This window comes from Amphiprion ocellaris, chromosome 6, assembly GCF_022539595.1.
Source record: "Amphiprion ocellaris isolate individual 3 ecotype Okinawa chromosome 6, ASM2253959v1, whole genome shotgun sequence".
NCBI lineage: Eukaryota > Metazoa > Chordata > Actinopteri > Pomacentridae > Amphiprion > Amphiprion ocellaris.
In genome coordinates, this window is record NC_072771.1 from 16828867 (window position 1) to 16848905 (window position 20039).

The 20039-nt window shown below is 40.9% G+C and overlaps 1 protein-coding gene across 6 annotated transcripts in view; it reads right to left on the reverse strand.

The window, feature by feature from the left end:
* The window catches only part of ncor2 (nuclear receptor corepressor 2), a 94640-nt gene that overhangs the window by 63560 nt on the left and 11041 nt on the right, over positions 1-20039 (reverse strand). For all 6 annotated transcript variants that reach the window (XM_035957261.2, XM_023290293.3, XM_023290291.3 and 3 more), the window contains exons 2-4: positions 9130-9325; positions 8182-8297; positions 1254-1431 (exon numbers count right to left, since the gene is read on the reverse strand). In XM_035957261.2, coding sequence (XP_035813154.1) covers positions 1254-1431; positions 8182-8297; positions 9130-9234 — 399 coding nt within the window. In that variant the 5' untranslated portion in view covers positions 9235-9325. The remainder of the gene's footprint in view (positions 1-1253; positions 1432-8181; positions 8298-9129; positions 9326-20039) is intronic.

Here is a 20039-nt window from a genome sequence, read left to right on the forward strand (position 1 = left end):
AGTCAGGAGCAGCCATGGCTTAGGTGGTTGGTCCACTAATTGTAAGGTTGGTGGTTTGATCCCCAAAGTGTCCTTGGGCAAGACATTGAACCCCAAGTTGCTCTTAATGGTAGAGGAGCGCCTTGTGTGAGTGTATGTATGAATAGGTGAATTTACAAAAGTCTCTCATTCTAATCTGCTCCTATACTTAAATTTCTTTCAAACACTATAAAATTAGGACAACTGCATAATGGTGTACAGTAACAAAATGCTGCTTTTGTCCTTCTCTGATTCCCTCTCCATGTGAGTCATGCTGCAAGCATCAGCTTTGTACTGGCCTACTCCCTCTTTTCCTGTTGGTGTTAGGTCTCTTACTCCTCCCTTTCCATATCACCCTTTATCTATGCCTCCCTACACTTGCCCTTTGCCTTATTTCCAGATGCATCTCCCCGTCTATCACACCATCATTCGGTGCACTTGTTCCATTCAGTGGTTGCGTCTGACATCACTTATATAATGGGTTTACAGCCCTCACTGCTCTGAGAGGAATTACTGGCATTCCTGAATATTTCCCTGCTAGCTGAAGAGTGACTGTTTTTTCTTCCTGTACCCTCAGTTATTGGTCTATCCATTTACCATTCCTTGGCTGTCTGCTTCCCCTGGCAGTTTGAAGCACTCTGTGTAATGTCAGGAACACCTCCCCATCAGCAGCTCCACACTGCGAGCAAGTCGTTTTGATCTGCAGTTCACACAGTTTCATCTTCAGTCTTTTGAAATCTAGGTCAGCTCTATTATTTATTAATTGCTGTTTCACAACTCCCTTAGTCTTCCCACCGCTGCTCTCTGAGATCCAGCTTAGCTACAATACTGAATCTCCTTCTACGACTTCTGCTGTGGTGTGTCTAATAACATCCTTTGGGGCTCTTAAGGAGGCTGGCAGGATTAATTAAAAAAAACAGAAGATTTCCAGAATAACTTCATAATATCTTTTTCAAGGAAAAAGTGCTCACAGTATCTACATTATGAATCAGAATTTCTCAGTGTCTACAAAAGGCATTCATCTCTCAAATAACTGGCACATTAATAAAGCCAATTTGATAGAGCTCGCCTCTTTGATGAAAATAAGCATAAATTTAGTGTATACACTGCATTTTACACAGCATTTGTTTGATTGGCTATTATTGACAAAGTCAACAACAATTTTTTATTTGCTTGATTACCATACTACTCCCAATAGTCAGTACGATACACTGTACTTTAGTGTGACAACTGACCTTTGTCATATCATCAGCTCCTCCCAGAGGTAATTGTGGCCGGTGGGGTGAAGGTCTCATCAGAGACTCTGATCCCATCTCTAAACGAGGCCGTTTGATCTCTGCATACTCCACCTCTGATTGGCTGGCAGGCTCTGGTAGGTAGATGTGCTCATAGCGGATATGCTGCTCTTGTCCCCTGCAACAGAATAAATACAAATGAAACAGAAAAACTACAGAATTTCGTTGAACAACTTAAACACACAATAAACAACAGGCATCTCTTATTGCAGTAATGCGGACGTTGTATCGAACTGTCGTGGTAATGAGAGAGCTGAGCCGCAAGGCGAAGCTCTCAATTTACCAGTCCATCTACGTCCCACCCCTTACCTATGGCCATGAGCTCTGGGTAGTGACCAAAAGAACAAGATCGCGGATACAAGCAGCTGAAATGAGCTTCCTCTGCAGGGTGGCTGGACTCAACCTTAGAGATAGGGTGACAAGCTCATACATCCGGAGGGAGCTCGGAGTAGAGCCGCTGCTCCTTTGCATTGAAAGGAGCCAGTTGAGGTGGTTTGGCCATCTGATTCGGATGCCTCTTGGGAGGCTTCCTCTGGAGGTTTTCCGAGCACGTCCGCCTGGGAGGAGACCTTAGGACAGACCTAGAACTTGCTGGAGGGATTATATATCTCATCTGGCCAGGGAACGCCTCAGTATCCCCCAGGAAGAGCTGGAAAGTGAGGGCATTTCCAAAGAGAAATGGTTCATCGACTGCTCCTTGTGGTGCGAGTACCTGCCGACACTATTCTGATGCAAGACAACCCAGAAAACCAACAATGGGGTATTGTGGCATATGTCTGATCCATGACAGATCACAATTACAATTTACAAGACCTAAGGGATCTGTCAGTGTCCATATGTAAGATGTGGGGAACATTCAAAGGTCTTAACTTTGCGGTTTGTGCCGTTTTAGTGTGATATGAAGGACCAGTAGTCTATTAGGCAGGCATGATCATAACGTTTTGGCTCATTCGTGTGTAATGGCTATTAATTTAAAGCACAGCATAGCTTTGGTACAGAGCTGAGGCAGGTAAATTAAAGTTTAGACTGCTGAAATTTGAGCCAAATCAGATAATGTATGAGGGAACGCCTCGTCCCAAGGAATAAGAGAGAACGAAAGTCTGACAATTTGATCATGATCTCTACCTGAAATACTACAACATAGCTCAATAACAGAAGTCATCCTGCCAAAGCATACTCGAGGGAACATGGAACAAACAGAATGAAGCATAATCAACAAGAAAAGCACTCAGAGAGCTCAGTACTCTGCCAAGGCTGCTCAGTCGTATCATTTCCGACAGATGAAATTTTTAATTAAAAAATGACTTTGTGCTGAGTACAGGCGTGTTATGCATGTGTCCGTTATGTATGGATACCGAAATTCATGACCTAAATATGTAGCAGGGACAGGAATTGATGGGACTTGGAAACACCCCCATAATCAATTGTTCCTTGTATGATTTCAAATGATTAAGTCCCGATAAGTCTGCAGCGGTGGATTTGTAGCAGGATAGCAACCGTGTGGTCATCAGTAGGCAGCTGACAGTGTTCACTTGTTGTCATAGTTACAGTGACGCTGTGCCGCTAACTCGCAATACAGAAATCTTTAACAAATCTGTGGATCCAAACTAAAAGACACATCACTGCCAAAATCTAAGGTTTTTTCTTGTGTTATTTCTGACCTTCCTGAAATTTCATCCAAATCTGTAAGTCCAGGTTTGAGTAATGTTGCTAACAGACAGACAAACAGATGGACAGATGGACAAACATAGGATGATCGCCACGTAATTGTGCCACATTCCTTGGCGGCGCAATTAACTCAATGGACAGTAGACAAAAGAATCTATTAAGCCCTATGTATGAAGTGAAAATGATGCCACAAGTTAAGTAATCTGAGATGTGACGACATCACTGTTAGGCAATAGCAATCTTCTGCACAAGAGACAAGGACTGGTGCAGGTTTGTTTAAACATGATGACCTAACCACAACCCATTTATTTAGACTACATGTAACCACACAAAGAGACATTTGTACATGAGCACAAGATGACAGCAACAGCCTGAGATCAGGCTGACCTAAATCTTTACTGTTGTGTTCAAGGCACACACAAACGCCAGCTGGCTTGATTTGGTTCAAACAGAATCATCGTCAAGTAATCACTGAAGGCTTTTTTTCTGCAAAATGTGAGCATACAATGGGTCACTCAGGACTGGGAAGTGGAAAGAAAGGGAAGCAAGAAAATTGGAAATGGTGACTCACTACCATCTAATGGTTTTAAATATAGCAGCATATGGTGGGCAAGTTCTTGTGTGGGGTTTTACAGTCATTGGTAGACAGTCAATGTCACAAACAAAGCCATGAAGTGCTTTGTTTAGAGTTGCCGTCGGAACTACGACACTGTCCCTAGGGTTTTCTCCTTCCATAGAAATCCTTAGGTGTAGCATCTGAGTGTTTTTGCAGAGTCCCTTAAATCAAATGAATGCTAAAAGGTATTTAGGTGACAGTTCAGAATTAAACAATGGTCAGTGTTCCATGTGCTGACAAAAAAGAACAACAAAACTGAGAGGTAATCTCATCTAAAACGATAAGATAAAAAAGCGGTAACAACATACCTGTCAATCAACAACCAGTATTTGGACAAATATTTGTCTGATTGGTGTGTGACAGATGCTAATCAAACAGCTGATCGGACAACATTCTGCACTGTCAACTCTGGATGGAAATTACTAGCATCAGCTTGAACCACCAAGTTGCAAGCCAGCAATTAGGTAACCCTCAACAAAGAATAAATAAAGCATAAACTTTTTGTAAGGGTGTCATTCTTGTGTTTTTTTAATTTTATCAATAGTGATAGCAAATAGAAGATATAAGTAGTGCAGCCTATTTTTTGACCTAAACATTGCTAACCTAGCTACGTACGTTAAAAGACATTTAAGATGCAAAAATATCATTTGCCTATGAAACACTCTGTTCCAAAAAGCTGTTACCACCATAACTGACACTATCCTAAACTTAGCATTAGGTAATAGGCTACCTTATTGCATCATTTAACACATTAGTACATTGAGGAAAAATAACCAGCAACAAGTCAGAGCAAACCAGCAACAGAGGCTCTGGATGTGTAGCCTAATGACAGAAGGCAAATGTTAACTGCATTCGCTACTTGGATCTGGGAAATTTTATTAGCCCACTTGTAAATGGCTTTCTGTTCTTTCTGAAGGAACCGTTTGCTCACATCTGCCCTGGAGGCCCGACGCAGAATGTCAGTGACTTTGCTGCCAGTGTTAAAATGGAAGTGGCTTCTGAAGAGAGGGAAAACACAACCATAATTGCTGGTCCAGGCCCACAAATGCCAAGTGTGTGGTTTCTCTGTGCCAAGAAGCATGGAGCCCATCTCTGTCTAGTAAGGTTTTGGGGTGGGGCTTTACAATCAAGACCATCCACTGACTGACTCGTGTCATGTATGTGCAACGCACAGCTAAAACTGCGTGTTAAAAAGGTTACATGAGGTGTCGAGGAAAAAATGGATTGCGGATTTTTGAGTTGTTGCCTAAATAGCGCCTCAAAAAATAGTGGGTCAAAATTATTACCCAGATGGTGTGCGACTACTCTGCCGGACATATTTTTTTCACTCATTCAGTCGAACACTTCCTCATCTCCATAGAGGGTTAGCACTTACATAATCCCATCGACGCTCTCTCTCTCCCTCTCTCTCCCTCCCTCTCCCTCCCTCTTTCTTTCCCCCTCACCCTGTTGTGAGCGTGCAGAATAATCTGATCTCTGTGGAGGATTTGTCTGGAGGATGAAAGAAAGAGATGTGCGTGGAGGTGGGGGAAAAGCATGTGGGGGGAAGAAGTAAGGGGGCAGCGCATCCCAACACCCCACAACAACTCCATTACTTTCTTACTGGCTTGGGCCCCCACTGTGACAAGAACAGAGATCATGTACGCTGATAGTAGGCTATTACTGTGAAAGCGCTACAGTGTCTGTGTGGCTGCCAATCCCTTCGTTGTTTCCCAGAGGAGCAGCTACGCAACTGTGCACAGCGCAGGGGTGGCAAACAGAGAGAGACGCCTGGCTAAGTGCACCACAGCTGGGATGAATGAAACTGAGAAAGTGCAGAGAGGAAAAGGGACAGCGGGTGGAGTCCAAAAACTTCATGCAAGATGTGCTGAAGCCCTAAACTTTTCTGTTCACGTCGCTGAACAAAAACCACATTCCCCAATGGCCAAAACAACATGGGACAGGAATATTGACAAAATGTGCTCCAGTATCCAAATAAATGCTGGATACTGGAATTAATTAACTCTGTTTTCTAGAAAGTGATCTGTCTTGGAAGGTGTGGAGAGGGGAAGGGGAACTTTGAGGATATGAGGCTTTTGAGTAGAGGTGGGAAAAGCAAACAAAGCCTCAAAGCACTGTAATTATTTTTTGGACAATGTTGCACTGATACACTAAGCTCTTTTACCAAAAAAGTTTATATGACAATTCCAATGCAAAAAAAAAAACTACAAGAACTATGAACACAAATAATAGCAATACATTGATGAATTCATTTAAAAGGGATTATTAAAATCACCTAACTGCACATATAGATATCCCTAAAGACTCAGATTGCTACCGATACCCATTTACTACATTAATCAACATCTAAGTAACAACAATAATCTCAGCTATTCTACAAACTCATTTTCTACTATTGCACCAGATTTGTTTGCACTTCTGGCCAGAAAGGAACTCTGTTAAGTGGTTACACTGTCTTGTTACGCTTGCTATAAAATGTATTCTCTTATTTTCTCAAGAAGCCGGGATGATCTCAGACAGATGGGAAGAGGCGGAGTGACTGAAATATTGCCTAGAGTAAAGAGGAGGATGAAACAAACAACTAGCACAGTGGTTCACCAATAATTATACTGTTGTGGTTTTCTGACCTGTAATTAGGGTAAATTTGGAGTATTAGCTAATACCATGTTTTCACCTTGCCTTCAGTGCAGACAATTAAAGAGCAGATGAAGGATACATAGTTCTGTCATCCCGAGAAACAGAAAAAGTACAGTTTCTGAGGCCATATTAGCTCACAGTTTCTGTGAGAATGTGAACAACTATGAGTTTGCTACAAATGGAGACATGGTGTGCAGAATTACTGAGAATTATGAAAAGAGAAGCACACACATCTTAGGGGAGAATAGATTGAAGGATTGCCAAGGCCAGAATTACACTATTCAGAGTCTGAATGAGAACACAGAATGAGGGCTTCAAGCTGGATTCTAAGCCCTCTAAAGGAATGCTGAAGGCCTGATATATTCCACTGAAACACTCCCCACCCCCAGACGCCTGCCAGTAAGACCAGTGCTGCAGAGTCTCCACAAAGAAACGTGGGCTAACTGTCTGTAGTCTCCCTTTCTGATAAGATGGCTATAAAACAAATTCACCTTTCCACTGTAGAAGTTGCACAATGCATCTGTCTTGCAGAAGCACCGAGTGAGTCATCTGAGAGAGAGTGCCGAAGCACCAGTGACTGAATGAAAGGTGTCGGTAAATCAGGAGCAGGTGGGTAGCAGTCGAACTGCATTGTGTTTATTTCTGTATCATCCCATGACCCACTGTTCCCACACTGTAGGCTAGGCTAATAACTGTTAAATGGGGCCAACTCACAGCACAGTGCTTTACAATGAAGACCATAATCCTATCTGATTGATACTTAAAGACCCCGACACAACACGCAACGGCCCACCACTGCTACAGAATCATTCCACCATCTGCTGTCTGCTGGTATAACTCCACTGTGTTCCAGACACACAAGATATTTTAAATCGTACAAGACAGCCCTTACTCTGCACCTGACATAATATGCATGGAACAAATATCTGCTTGCAGATTTCTAGTAAAATCTTCCTAAGTTTTGTACTCCCTGCATGTTTTAACATATGCAAGAAAATCTGCCATGACAATCAAGCGATGAGAAAAAAAAATATCCTTGCGACTTTGTGCATCATGCAAAATTCATATCACGCAGATACATTATTCATAAGTACTCATCAAGTCTCATCCTCAAAAAAGCATGGCTATATAAATAATAAAGAACAGTGGTAGGTACAAGACCTGAGTCTCCAGAGACAAAGTACTATTCATACAATGCTTTGCCCGACTTACTATTGGTCTATTGAAGATGGAAAAACTCTGCAAGCTCCATTGCCCTGCAGAGCCGTTTAACACAACATTACAGAACGGCTTGCGGATGCCAATTACATAAGGATTACACTGGGGGAGGGTTAACAGGCAGAGGCTTTAGTAGAATAATACTGCATAAAAATTCAGCCCGCATGAGGTTTCCATTGAGCATGCTCTGTCTCTCAGTCATGAAAACTCAACAAGGACAGATATATTAAAGGGGCAACACCACTTAACCACAGCAGCTACAGATCAACTCTCATTTGGCTATACCCTTGTTGCATGACATATCTCTCTCTCTCTCCCTCCCTCCCCACCATTCACTGACTCTCAACTGCGATCAATAAATAACATAAATTTTTTTTTTTTTAAATAGCAGTAATAGTATTAGACAGAATTATAGTTAACAACAAAAAAGCATTTGCACTGGTATAAAAATATACAATCCACTAAACCCCAGCAGTGGTGAATGCTGATAAACTATAACAATACAACAATGCTACTATTCTGTAGTTTAGGCTGTCATTTTTTTATGTAGTTAACTTTAGTTTTTTTTTGTGTTTTTCTTACTTACACTGATCTATAGTTGTATTGCAACTAAATAAAAAAAAACAAAAAAAACACACATACATACATACAATATCCCTCAGAAAAGAACAACTGAAACGTGTTTTTCAAGAGGATAGACTTTATGTAGTAAAAGCACGGTGCTCCTACCTTTCATTCCCAGGCTGGAACTCTGAAAGTAAAGAGGGCCGACGGCGATGGGGCTGGGCCAGGTGAGAGCTAAAGTCCCTGGCATGATGAGAGTGGTAGTCAACCAGTCCCACTTCCTAGAACACAAACAACAAGTTGTCACCATACCAGAACCAGAAATTTTGCATCTATTCATATCTCCATGGGAACGCTGCAAAGACCACAAAATGATAAAAACATTTTAACATTTTCCTCCATTTCCTGCCTTGTATCTTTTGTAACATCCAGTCTTATCTCCAGCTTCCATTTCTCCCTCTCTATCCAGTTGTTTCTCATACAAGTGGGGAAACATCTACAGATACTGTAAACCCGCAACTCTGCCAATCAGGGATTGTAAGACACAGTCCATCAACCCTCATCTTCTCCTGAATGCGATGACAAGAGGGAGTGGTAGGATTAAGTATAGGTGCAGCTGTACAGATCTTGGGGGGTAAGCCTTGGATTGTCAAGCCATTCAATAACAAAATAAGTCTTGCAAACACTGGAGGTCACTGAATGAACTTTTACAACAGCTTGAGGCCTCTTCTTTGAACCACAGACAGCTCTGTCCCTCATGCGTAGATGGACATAATCTTGATAATTAGAAGATGTGGGTGAAAATAATGGGGAAGACCTTAATGTGACTCCACAATGACAACATGAACTTTCAACTCAAACATCTAATGAGCAAACCATTCTGGGTTCACAACATGCAACCTGGGAAAGTTTCTATTGGGAAAAATAGCAGTGGGGGGTTTCTACGGTGAGGCCCTCTGCGGTAGTTCTGTGTAACACTTTGTTTACTAAATATTCACCAAGCAGGCAGAGCCAGAGCTCCAACCACAGTAACATCTCTCAGATGGTTTGACCTAAAAATGTTGCAACGCAACAAGTGGTACCATTAAATGCATTGTGTGTCAGGCCCCTTACCGTGTGCGCCCGTTGCAGTTGCAGTGGCAGAGTGGCAGGGTTTGGCAGGTGCCGTGTGTCCACAGTCCTCCGGCCCGGCGGCACGGACTGGGGATGAGAGGACATGCTGGCACAGCCGCTTCCTCTACAGACTGGAAGTAGGTGTGACTGTGGTGCAGTTGCTGCACATTATCGGCTGTTTCATTTAGCCTGTAACCTGTAAGAAAAAACACGAGACACATATTTAAAGTAAGAAACCTCGCTGGAACTGCTCTGGATGCTTTCATACTTGCAGAGAACAGTTTAAAAAAAGTGCAATATGCATGAATGTTGCTTGAAAACAGTTGGATAATTTCTAATTCACACCTCCAAAGTACATAGAGATAAAAATGAGTGTCTCTCTCTCCGGATATCAGAATGTCACCACCTCCCTAACACAGCTGCTCCCTCCTGCCTTGATTGCTCCTAGCAAAGGAGTGAGAGTCCCTGCACCTGCTAGACACAACCCCTCCTTCACTGCTTACTGAATGGCCCACTGTCCTCACACTGAGGACTTACAGACAGAGACCAGCCAAGTCAAGCAGCTCGCCGGTAAAAATACTCAGAGTTTGATGGGGTTTTAGAGGCAACGTAAATAACTCACTGCTAGATAGAGGCACTTGATTTTAACTCCAGATGACGTTATGTTAACTCATCTAGAAGGGGTGCATCATTTATTGACCAGCAAGATGATATAATTTTGTTAAGACCAGCTAGGCAAACACATAGACAAATCAAACCTATACTGCTAAAATTAAGAATAATGCTTAAGGAGAAATAGGTGGCCATATAGAAATAGTTTCCATCCATCAATGGAATGAAGGGATTTGTGAAATTCTACAGTCTAGACAACGGGAAGTCTGTCCTGCCTGGTTACTGCACCACTCTCAGGCACTCAGTGATAGTAGTAGTAGGTGGACGAGTACTGGTGACATGTGTCCCTGTGACTGCTGCCAACACAGAAATTAGGACTCCTGCCATTTCAATGGGCCTCTGACTAATGACACTTCTCTCTCATAGCTCATGTTTCAGCTCTGTGTGAGGCACATAACAAGAGGCATGGTGGCAGAAATGTGGGCTCTCAACATGGACAGATCGAAATCTTGACAAGATAGCAAAGTGCTCTAAGTGCATTGCAATTTTGTTAACTGAATGGGGAAGCCAACGCCACGGAGCCAACGTCTGTAAACAAGTCCTCTGACATTATAATGCCAGATCACAATTAATCTATTTAAAAAAAAACTATTAAGTAAAAATAACACCAGTGATTATTAACTGCAACAAATCCTCAACATAACCACTGAAAGACTGTTTTCTACATCAATCACGTCACAATCAAAGAACACGTCCCTATTTTACTATAGTGTGTATAGTGTGTCAGCCTTTGAGAAATATCCATGTGAGGCCTGAGTGTTTTTCTGTGTTTAGTATGAGTGGCTATGCGTCACATCGACATGGCAGACGAGTATGCTAATTATAGTGTGAATGAAACCATATGCATGTCCACTCTCCATGCTCAACGAATGCACCAGTCAGTGCACACAGATGTAGAAACCATCACTTGGTCTTTATGGTATTTGTTAAGAGCAACAGGTTGACATATCCCCACCGCTAGTTTCAATGCTTCACAACAAGTAACACATCAGATGCCCGAGATACTCAACAATTTTCAGAGCTGAGAGTTGCTGAGTGCTGTGATGTTAATAACTGTCGAGTTGAGTTTAGTCAACTGGTCGTATTAATCTGGGCAGTGGAAACATTCAGTAGCTCGAGCTGGGGAGGAGAAGACCGACTGCAGGGCCAGAGGAGATGCAGGTCACTCTGTCCAGGAAATCCAAAACACTGCAAATGTATGCTGTACTGTCCCATAACTTGCCAGCTTTTTCACAGTCACACACAAGTGCTCGCGTAGCATTAGTTATAGTGTTTTCTTTACCTCTGCTACAATCAGTCCCCTTAGTAATCCATCTTGTCCAGTAAAACTACAGTCCACAGAATATAAACACATTGTCAGTGTATATGCACAACACTCAAGTATAGTTAATGGTGGGCAGATAATATGATTAGTAAAAAAGTGAATTCAACAGTATGTAAACAAAACTGAAAAAAAAAATACCAGAACATTAAAAATTAAATGAATGCCGTTCAAATATCAAGCGTAGTACTAATTGCTCCTGGAGTTGCTACTGGGATCCATAAAAAAAGAACAATGTGCATCTTTTATTGTGACTACATACAACAGGCAGCATTAAAATGGAGAGGAAGCACAATAAATATGGTCATTGTCAGAAAAGTCCAGAGTTTGCAACTAAACTAAACTATTTCAACTGAAAATGAAAAAACAACATTAGATCAAAGTCTCAGCCAGTGGTGGTCTATGAAGTGTGCAATATTAGCTCACTAGCACTAATGCCAGGTCAGAGACCTCTTTTAGTGGCCAGAGTTCCTCATAGTGATTCCTCATAGTGCCCTAACAGGGACAGGTTGAGTAATCCTCTCTGTAACCAGTAGTAAACAAGTACTTTGTATAGCACTATGAACCTGAGCCCAGATATACCAGAAGGTGTCTACAATGTTGGCACAGTATAAGTTGTGTTAGAGTGCCAGTGTGCCAGTCTCCATTGTCTGACTCTAATTTTGACTCTTTATTTTCCAGCACAAAGAGGGGCACTATCTAACCTTCCGTCCTGCTCCACTGTCACAAACACAAAGTGTCACTTGATTTCAGTTACGCAAAGGGATCTATTACGAAAGGCTGAACATGGCTCTGGTTGTAAGAAACAGTGGAGCTCTGTAAACATGGGCTCACAGGGGCCACGAGATGGGAAAACATGGCTGCAAGTCTCACACCAGCTAGAGACTGCGTCTTTGTGTCTAGCAGTCTAAACTGTGGCTTCAAATATTTTCATGAAACTAGTGCACACTCATTTCTCGGTTAGACAGACCTGAGTAAACAAACCACACAAAGGGAAGTCCTTGAGTAGACCTCATTGCTGATGAAATACTAGATTAAAAAAAACCCTCACTATATTGACATAGTATGCAATATTCTCAACAAAGGGTAGAAAAAGAGGCCAAGAAGACAAAGAAGGGTGAGATAAGCCATCCTACTCGGAAGCCTCTCTTTGATGACTGTCCAGTCCAGAGAGATTCCCCTGAGAAGGGGGAAAACAAGTCTGAAGGCAGTCACAAGATCCACAGAGGACAAAAAAAAAAAAAAAAAAAAAACCTGAATCAAGATGAGAGGACCAACACAATAAGGGGGCTTTGACACCAACTCTGAGGCGAATGGGGCCTTCCAGACGAGAGGCTAAACACATGCACTGGCACTGCTACAGACACCCACAGGCAAGTCGATGGCTCAGTGCCAAAACTGCAAATGAACTCAGTCACCTCACTCTCTCGCTCTAGCTTGCTTTCCTTCTCCACTCTCTTTTGCTCAAGTCTTTTCCACAGAACAGAGTGGGCCTCAGCCTTCAGCAGTGCAAGCCAATATTTCATCCTCTTACCCCCCACCCTCCCTCTCCATTTTAGGAATGGCTGTGGAAATACTAGCGCAGAGCACACAGACGGCTTCTAGCCTGCCAAGGAGAGCAGCAGGCAGACTTCAAACAACAGTTTAATTCTACTGACAAACAGTTAATCAAATCTCCGTCTAGTCCGTCTTGGTAGCTTGACAGTCAATCTCTAAAACAGAGTACAATGGACTCAACAGCCTGGCCTCATTCTTTTCTGACAAAATTAAGATAAGCCTTCAGTTCCTTCATACCAGATCTGTACTATCTTCTGCCCAATTTAAACCAACTCAATTAGCATGATATAATTTGATCCTATCAAGCATATAACCTTGGAGAACATTGTGCAACATCTGAAATTGTCTTTTTTTTTATTGTGTGGACTGATTTTTGCAAAACTGTTTCAACTGCACAGCTTTAGATCCTCTGCAAGTCCTCAACATTTGTGTACTGTGAGGGTATTCCTAGCTGGCAGCAATAGACCAATTTATTGGTCAACAATTGATCGGGTTAAATGACATTTTCACATAATCAGCATTTGGCATTTACTAGAGGAATGGCTAACAGGTTCAAGGTTATTTATAACCGTGGGTAGATTTGTTTTGCAGAACAAATGATGGCATTTGGCACTCTGTTACAAAAATGATATTGAACCTGACAGGCAGGTACTTGATCGAGTGACAAGATAAAAGACAAAAAGTGCTCAGTGTTCCACCATTCACCAACATAGCAGCAAAGATACGTAAAAAGATAAGATAAATAAAAACTAGTGGTGGGACGCAATTCAAAAAACAAAAAGAATCTGATTAATTACAGGCTTTGTGATTAATCTTGATTAATCACATTTCAAATAGCAGTATTTCACACAATAAGCAAAGTTTTTCAGTTCAAATAAATTTTGGTTGACAACTGAATCGATGAATAGACATATACGTGAACTTAAACAGCAAAAATGTTTGTTTCATTTATATTTATCTGCATTTTTCATGTCTACTACATTCACAGATTACTGCAAACTCAAAGTGCAATTAGAGCAATTATATTCAACATTTTAAGAGTTTTTGTAAACTCAAGCACTTTTAATGTCTTGAAAAGTGGTCTATTATGGGCTGACTACAACGTTTGCCACTACCAGGACCATCATAACTAAACATATGGTGCTTCGCCCCGGAGTTCATGTGCACAAAGTTGTTTCATTTATGCAAATGCGGTGCGGGGAGCGAAAGTCCGATGCATCTTGAAACTTTCGTTAAACGTCTGAACTAGCTGTCGAATTAAAATGAAGACAGATTCCGCAGCTTATTTCTCGCCACAAATGCTTTCAGAAATAATTATACTGAACAGTTTTCGTGGTAGAAGAGAAACTTTGCGACCGAGTCGCCATGTTGGTCCAATGTTTCTGCGCTGATTCACTCAATGCATCCTGTGCATCTTCTTCACGGCTGGCGAACAGACTTTAGGTTCATTACCACCACCTACCGGACTGGAGTGTTCATCAGTGTTACCGGTGTGCCAGAAATTAGGGAACTGAGAAAGGTGCAATTAAATGCTTTATTTTTTCTACGTGTCATTTTTTCTGTAATTAATCATAGTTAACTTATTAAAATCCCAGCCTTAATAAAAACAAAACAAACACAATGCTGGGACAGGCTAGATACCACAACTATCGGGCTGTTTTCCATCGTGGGGAGTCATGCGTCCAGTTTAGTAAGCCTCTCCTCCAACACTGTAAACAGACTACATTTACTACAAATACCCTGAATGCTACAGAAGGCAGAAGAAAAAGCAAACATGTGGCTCATTTAAGCAGAGAGAAAGGCAGGAGTCATTTCTATCTGGTAAGTGAGTGGACCTGAGATAGTATATGGCAAGTTTAAAATTAGCCAGCGAACAATTACAGAGATACATCTCATCTCAAATTTCTAAGTAAAACAAAATGGAATGAAAAACAGTTCTAAACAATTGTTCTGAAGGTTTCTAATGAGCAGTTCACCTTCACTACAGCACCAAGACTGTTACTGTTGACGCGTAGAATAACATCCACTTAAACGCAGACAACAAAAATCAGAATTATTGAATTTCGGAGCTCCATTCAACATGGTCGACCACAGCATGTTAGGCTGGAAAACTGGATGGGACTTTCTGGCACAGTGCTAAACTGCTTTGAATCCTATTTGAAGAAGAGAAGCCATTTTATTTCAATTGCACATCTGAGCATACAAAAATGAGGTACAGACATGTAGATGCTCCTGTTAGATCAAATTATGGGACATAATGAAATAGCTTACTAGAATTATGCAAATGATTAAGATTACGATATACATGTACATTACTGGCAGTGAGTAGGTATTCTGAAAAAACAAACAACTGGATGTGCCAAAATGTGTCTGTTATACAAAGACAAAATTAAAATAATTGTTCTACAACTAAATAATAATTATTAAGTCAGTATGCAACTTCATTCTTGGGGTAGTCACACAGGTAACAAAATTTGCAAATTATCAAAAATTGAAGAGACTCAAACAGACTTATAAAAAATTGATCTTCAGAGGGCTTGACTACTTTATTGGTCTCTCTAAAAAAGTTAAATCCACTGCAGCTGATTCTGAATGCTGCTGACAGAGTCCTCACTAAGAGCTGATAAGTGGAGCAAATCACTCCAGTTCACCTTTTTATACTGGCTTCCCGTGTGTCAAAGCATTTACTTCACAATCCTAATGTTGGTTTAAAAAGCACTGAATGGTTTAGGCCAAAATATAGTTTCTCAAGTCATCTGGGACAGGTGTGCTTACTGTCTCCAGAGTCAAACCTAAACATGGAGAAACTAATTCAATTTTTATGCTCCACATACCTGGTCTACCCCAGCTCTCAGCTCATTTATATCATGGCTAAACACTTTTCTGTTTGTCACTGCATATTAAATCACATCTGGGACTGTTTATTCATACTTTGGACTGAGTTGTAATTTTAACTGCATTCTTTTCAATTTTTTTTAATGTCCCATACTGTATTATAGATTATTTTCTAAATTACACTTTAGATTATATTCTTCTCCTGTAAAGACCTATTTCTGTGTCTTGTTATATGGCCTTGAGTTTCATATCTATCTGGTCCTGAGCCTTGTATATCATATAGTAATCACCTTGTATTGCCATGTTGTTGAAAAATTCAAGATAAAATAATCATCTTGACATGCAACATATTGTTGACAACAGCCTTGATAGCATGGCTTGGACCTTGATAGGACCAAGAGTTTTATCACTGCAGCAGCAATAGTGCACTGTTAATTGAACACCCACAAAATATTTCACCAGCATTTTTACACAGGAAATATATGGTTGGGTATTAAGCTGTCACCAAAGGCTTCCACTATTATCAAGACGAGTCAAAAGAGCTGGTGGTTCCACTAAAATGAGCTGTCATGAAAACGTAGATGAGTGAACTGCAATGGGCAAAAGGCTTGGTCTGGGAACAACATGAGAAGTTTACAAAGCAGTATCCTAGACAGCACAGCTCATGTGAGGAGGTGCTGCTGGGACTCTCAGCCTAGGAATGTGGCACCCTGTCAGGTTTCATAAGGATTTATCTCCCTGGAGCCTCATTACTGAAGGGCCCTGGACAAGGAGGCTCTCGCTCGCTTACCCTTTTATTCAGTCACCCTCAACCTCAATGGTGAACTGCTCAGAAACATTATACGTGCATGCAAACACTTGCTTTCCAAAGGATTTTAACTTTTTTTTAACCTGCATGCATGGGTGGTCCTGTTTATATTTTCATGACACACAAAAGAAGTTACTGGCTATTGGTTCCTAAGCACCTTGCAAAAATAATGTATTCATTTAATTTATTTTAACACGGCTACACATGTTTTTTTCCACCAGCATTCATTCAGTCTTTCATGGAGCCAGTTCTGAAGTCTTACAGCCAATATTGAGGTACGTAAGCACTGGCTTCAGCACTCATCTGTAGTTGCTGGCTGCTCTACTCCCACTATTTGCCTCCCTCGGCATTCACCCAATTTTAACATGAAAACAAAGCTCTTTCAATTAATCCACTGAAGCTTCAGTATTGCGTCCAAAGAGGTTTTTTGAGGTCATGGTGCAGAAACAAAGTCAATATAAATGGTAAGGCGAGCTCACACAGTGGAAATACTTCTACCTCCATCATATTTAGTTTTCTCAATAATATCCATGGATGTCTTTGCCGTTAACCAGAGTACTATGCAAAGAATGTCTGATTTCATTGCTTTCTGTGCAATAAAATGTCACTTTTTAAACTCTCCAATGACCCATTCCTCCTGGCATGTGTCAACAACACCATGGGAAATGTCAAACCAATCAAAACACAGTCAAGTGTAGAGGAGGAAGCCAAATACAACAGCCAGTAAAAAAATAGGAAGGTGATCGCAAACACCAACAGCAGAAAAAAAAACCATACTGATCTGCCAAACTCTAGTGCAAGGTCGTTTTAACTGCCAAGCGATAACATCTAAGAGAATAATGACAAGGCGGACAGCTCTTATTCTGCTAGATACACCAACATTAAAAAAATAGGATTACAACACAAGATTGTTGTTGCTCAGAGGTCATAATACAAGATATCGTACTGTGTAAAACATAGCTCACTAGAAGAATGTGAAAAACAACCTGCATAACATAATCTCTTTTAGTTTGCAAATCAGAAACAATTTCACTAATAAGAATCTTAAAAATCTTTCAATCCAAACTAATAAGATTCTCCTACCCAAGGAGGTAATATACAACATTAGGTGACAGTGAGAGGCTATAAAAGGTAGCATGTGATATAATTATTGCCTCTGCTGGTATGATATACAGTGTAGCTCCTGGCAGGCAGGTGGCTGGGGCAATACTATTAGAACCAAACAACCAAAGAACATCCTGCACACCCCAAGCTGATCTTACCTTACCTCTTTCACTCACTTTCACATAGGAAATGTGCGGTCACAACACACAGTCAGCAGCTGAAGACATTGTGAGAGAAGTGTGAACACCCACACTCAACTTTGACACAGCCGTAATTTGTCTGATGGAATAAGGTACAATCATCTGTCTAAACCACAGCCTGTCGCACCTTTCACTTTGAATCTAACTGAACAACACTTCCTACCACGCTAACAACAGAATGATTATAGCACCTGCAGCCATGAGCGAAGAGTAAACAAACTCTAATAGTGATTGTGAAACTGAAAATGGAAGCAGTACTGAGATATAAACAAGGCTCAAATGCAGCACATAAATGTTTACTAATAGTCACAATCTTTATCTAATAGAACTAATGTAATGTTAAATGTTTAATGTCTAGTTTCTGTTCTCAAACTAAATAAATACTCAAAAACTGAAAAGTGTGATGTCAAAAGTCACCTAATTTGTTTCATATCCATCAGCTAAACAGTGCAGTGATTAGCATTTAATGCTGCTCAACTATCATTTTCAGGCAGAATAGGTGAGTTTTGAACAGTAATTAGAGTACCACTCAACACTGTGGTGTTCTCAGCTGAGAAATGTCAATTACAGAAGTAAAGTTAACCTTAACTCTCGTTCACAAATTTACAGGTATTATCTGAAATGCAGCTTTTTCATGCATTTTCAGTGACTTAGAACTGCAAGTGCAGTTCTAAGTCACTGAAAGAGGAGCTTTTGGAAAATTCCTTTCCAGTTAAAGATTTTCTGAAACCGTAGCGTTGACATTGAGACAGGTAAAGAGATTTTTCCTCATGACATCAATGTGTGTGCTGTTGATTACACATAAACATACAGATACTCTTCAACTGTATTCTGAAACAGAAGCATCAGAATCAGCTCACATATGGTATTCGGCCCTTTTCGCAATGCAGCACTATTGCTGTGGTTGTTATTTGGAGAACAAAGTAAAAAGAAAATACGTGTATGTGTGAACTATGCCTACTCTGTTTATTCTGTAAATGTAAAACCTGGAAAGATTCATAATTCATGAATAGATCTGACCCTTTGGCTGTTGATTTGTTTACAGCAACACACCATCTACATACAAAGAGTAGTGTACACAATTCCTCTGAAAAAACAATCAAATACCAACTTACAAATGTCTGCGGTGTAAGACAGTTAAATCTTGTACCCCTTGTAAAACATACTCTGAGTTTCCTTTATGCGTGTACATCTCAAGTAGAACACAAGCCCTTATGCCATGTGAGTAGATGGCTGAATTGATTAAAATAGAAGTAAAACTGTTCTGTTAGACACACATGAGATGTAAAACTGAAAAAAATGCAGCTGAAATGCTTTCCGTACAAACACATCTTAAGCCAGGCAAAAAAATAAAATAAATACAGCCCTTTGTCATGTACTGGTGGACTGGCCATTAGCCCTATACTAGTGCAAAACAGCGGTGAGCACAGCATTATAGTGACCACAATTTCAGATTTGAAAAAAAACAACCACATGGTATACTTCTATTTAGCAAATTGTACGCACCATTAGCACTGCTTCAACACACAGATTGTAAAGGTGTGTGTCTGACAGGGAAGAGATGAGACAGAGGAGGAGGACAGAGATGAGCGGTGTCAGGGATTGGCTGTCCTGTACCTCCAGATGTGGCCGTCCAGCTGTATCCATGCTGTACAGCAGAGCCACTATTGGATTTCCTGCCTGTTCCCCTGCTGCTGGCCGCCTCAGCGACAGTGTGTGAAATTACGTAAGACTCACCCTCCCCCTTCCTGCTGGCCAGTGTAGAACTGGGGCCTTCACACATTGCCTCAGCCAACTATGACTCCCTGTAACCATGGAGGCAAAGGCACTCGACCAAAACACACTGGATGATCTGAGAGCTACTCCCTCTGTTCACACACGCACGCTGACACCAGGGAAACACACTTTACATAATTGCACTGATCAGTTCATTTTAATAAATAACAATCAACAACAATCTCAACTGTTCTTGACTCATGACTTCAATAACAAGTTGCTACCTACGAATGAGTCCTCTGAGATACACCCACATGCAAAATGCAAAAAGCAGGCACACAGAACAGTAGAGGGTTTGTGTAATTCTTCAGTAGCAAATATTGATCAATTGTTGCCTTCTGAGCTTTAAAAAAAACATTATTTTTATTGGTGAATTACACAAAAACATGTCCTGTCAGTTGTGCGGTAGGGCTGAACACTTAATCAGCTTCATGTCAATAGTATGCCATGAACAAATTGTACAATCTGCTCGTTTGATCCTGTGTTTCAGCTGTTCTGTATCACACTAATACAGAAGTAACATGATAGCAGAAGTGGTGCATCCACAGTTCAGGGCTCCTTGTTGCCACATTGAATCTAATCTAATCATTTTTTTAAAATGGAGATTCATATTGGAAATGTGGGAGTGATAACATCT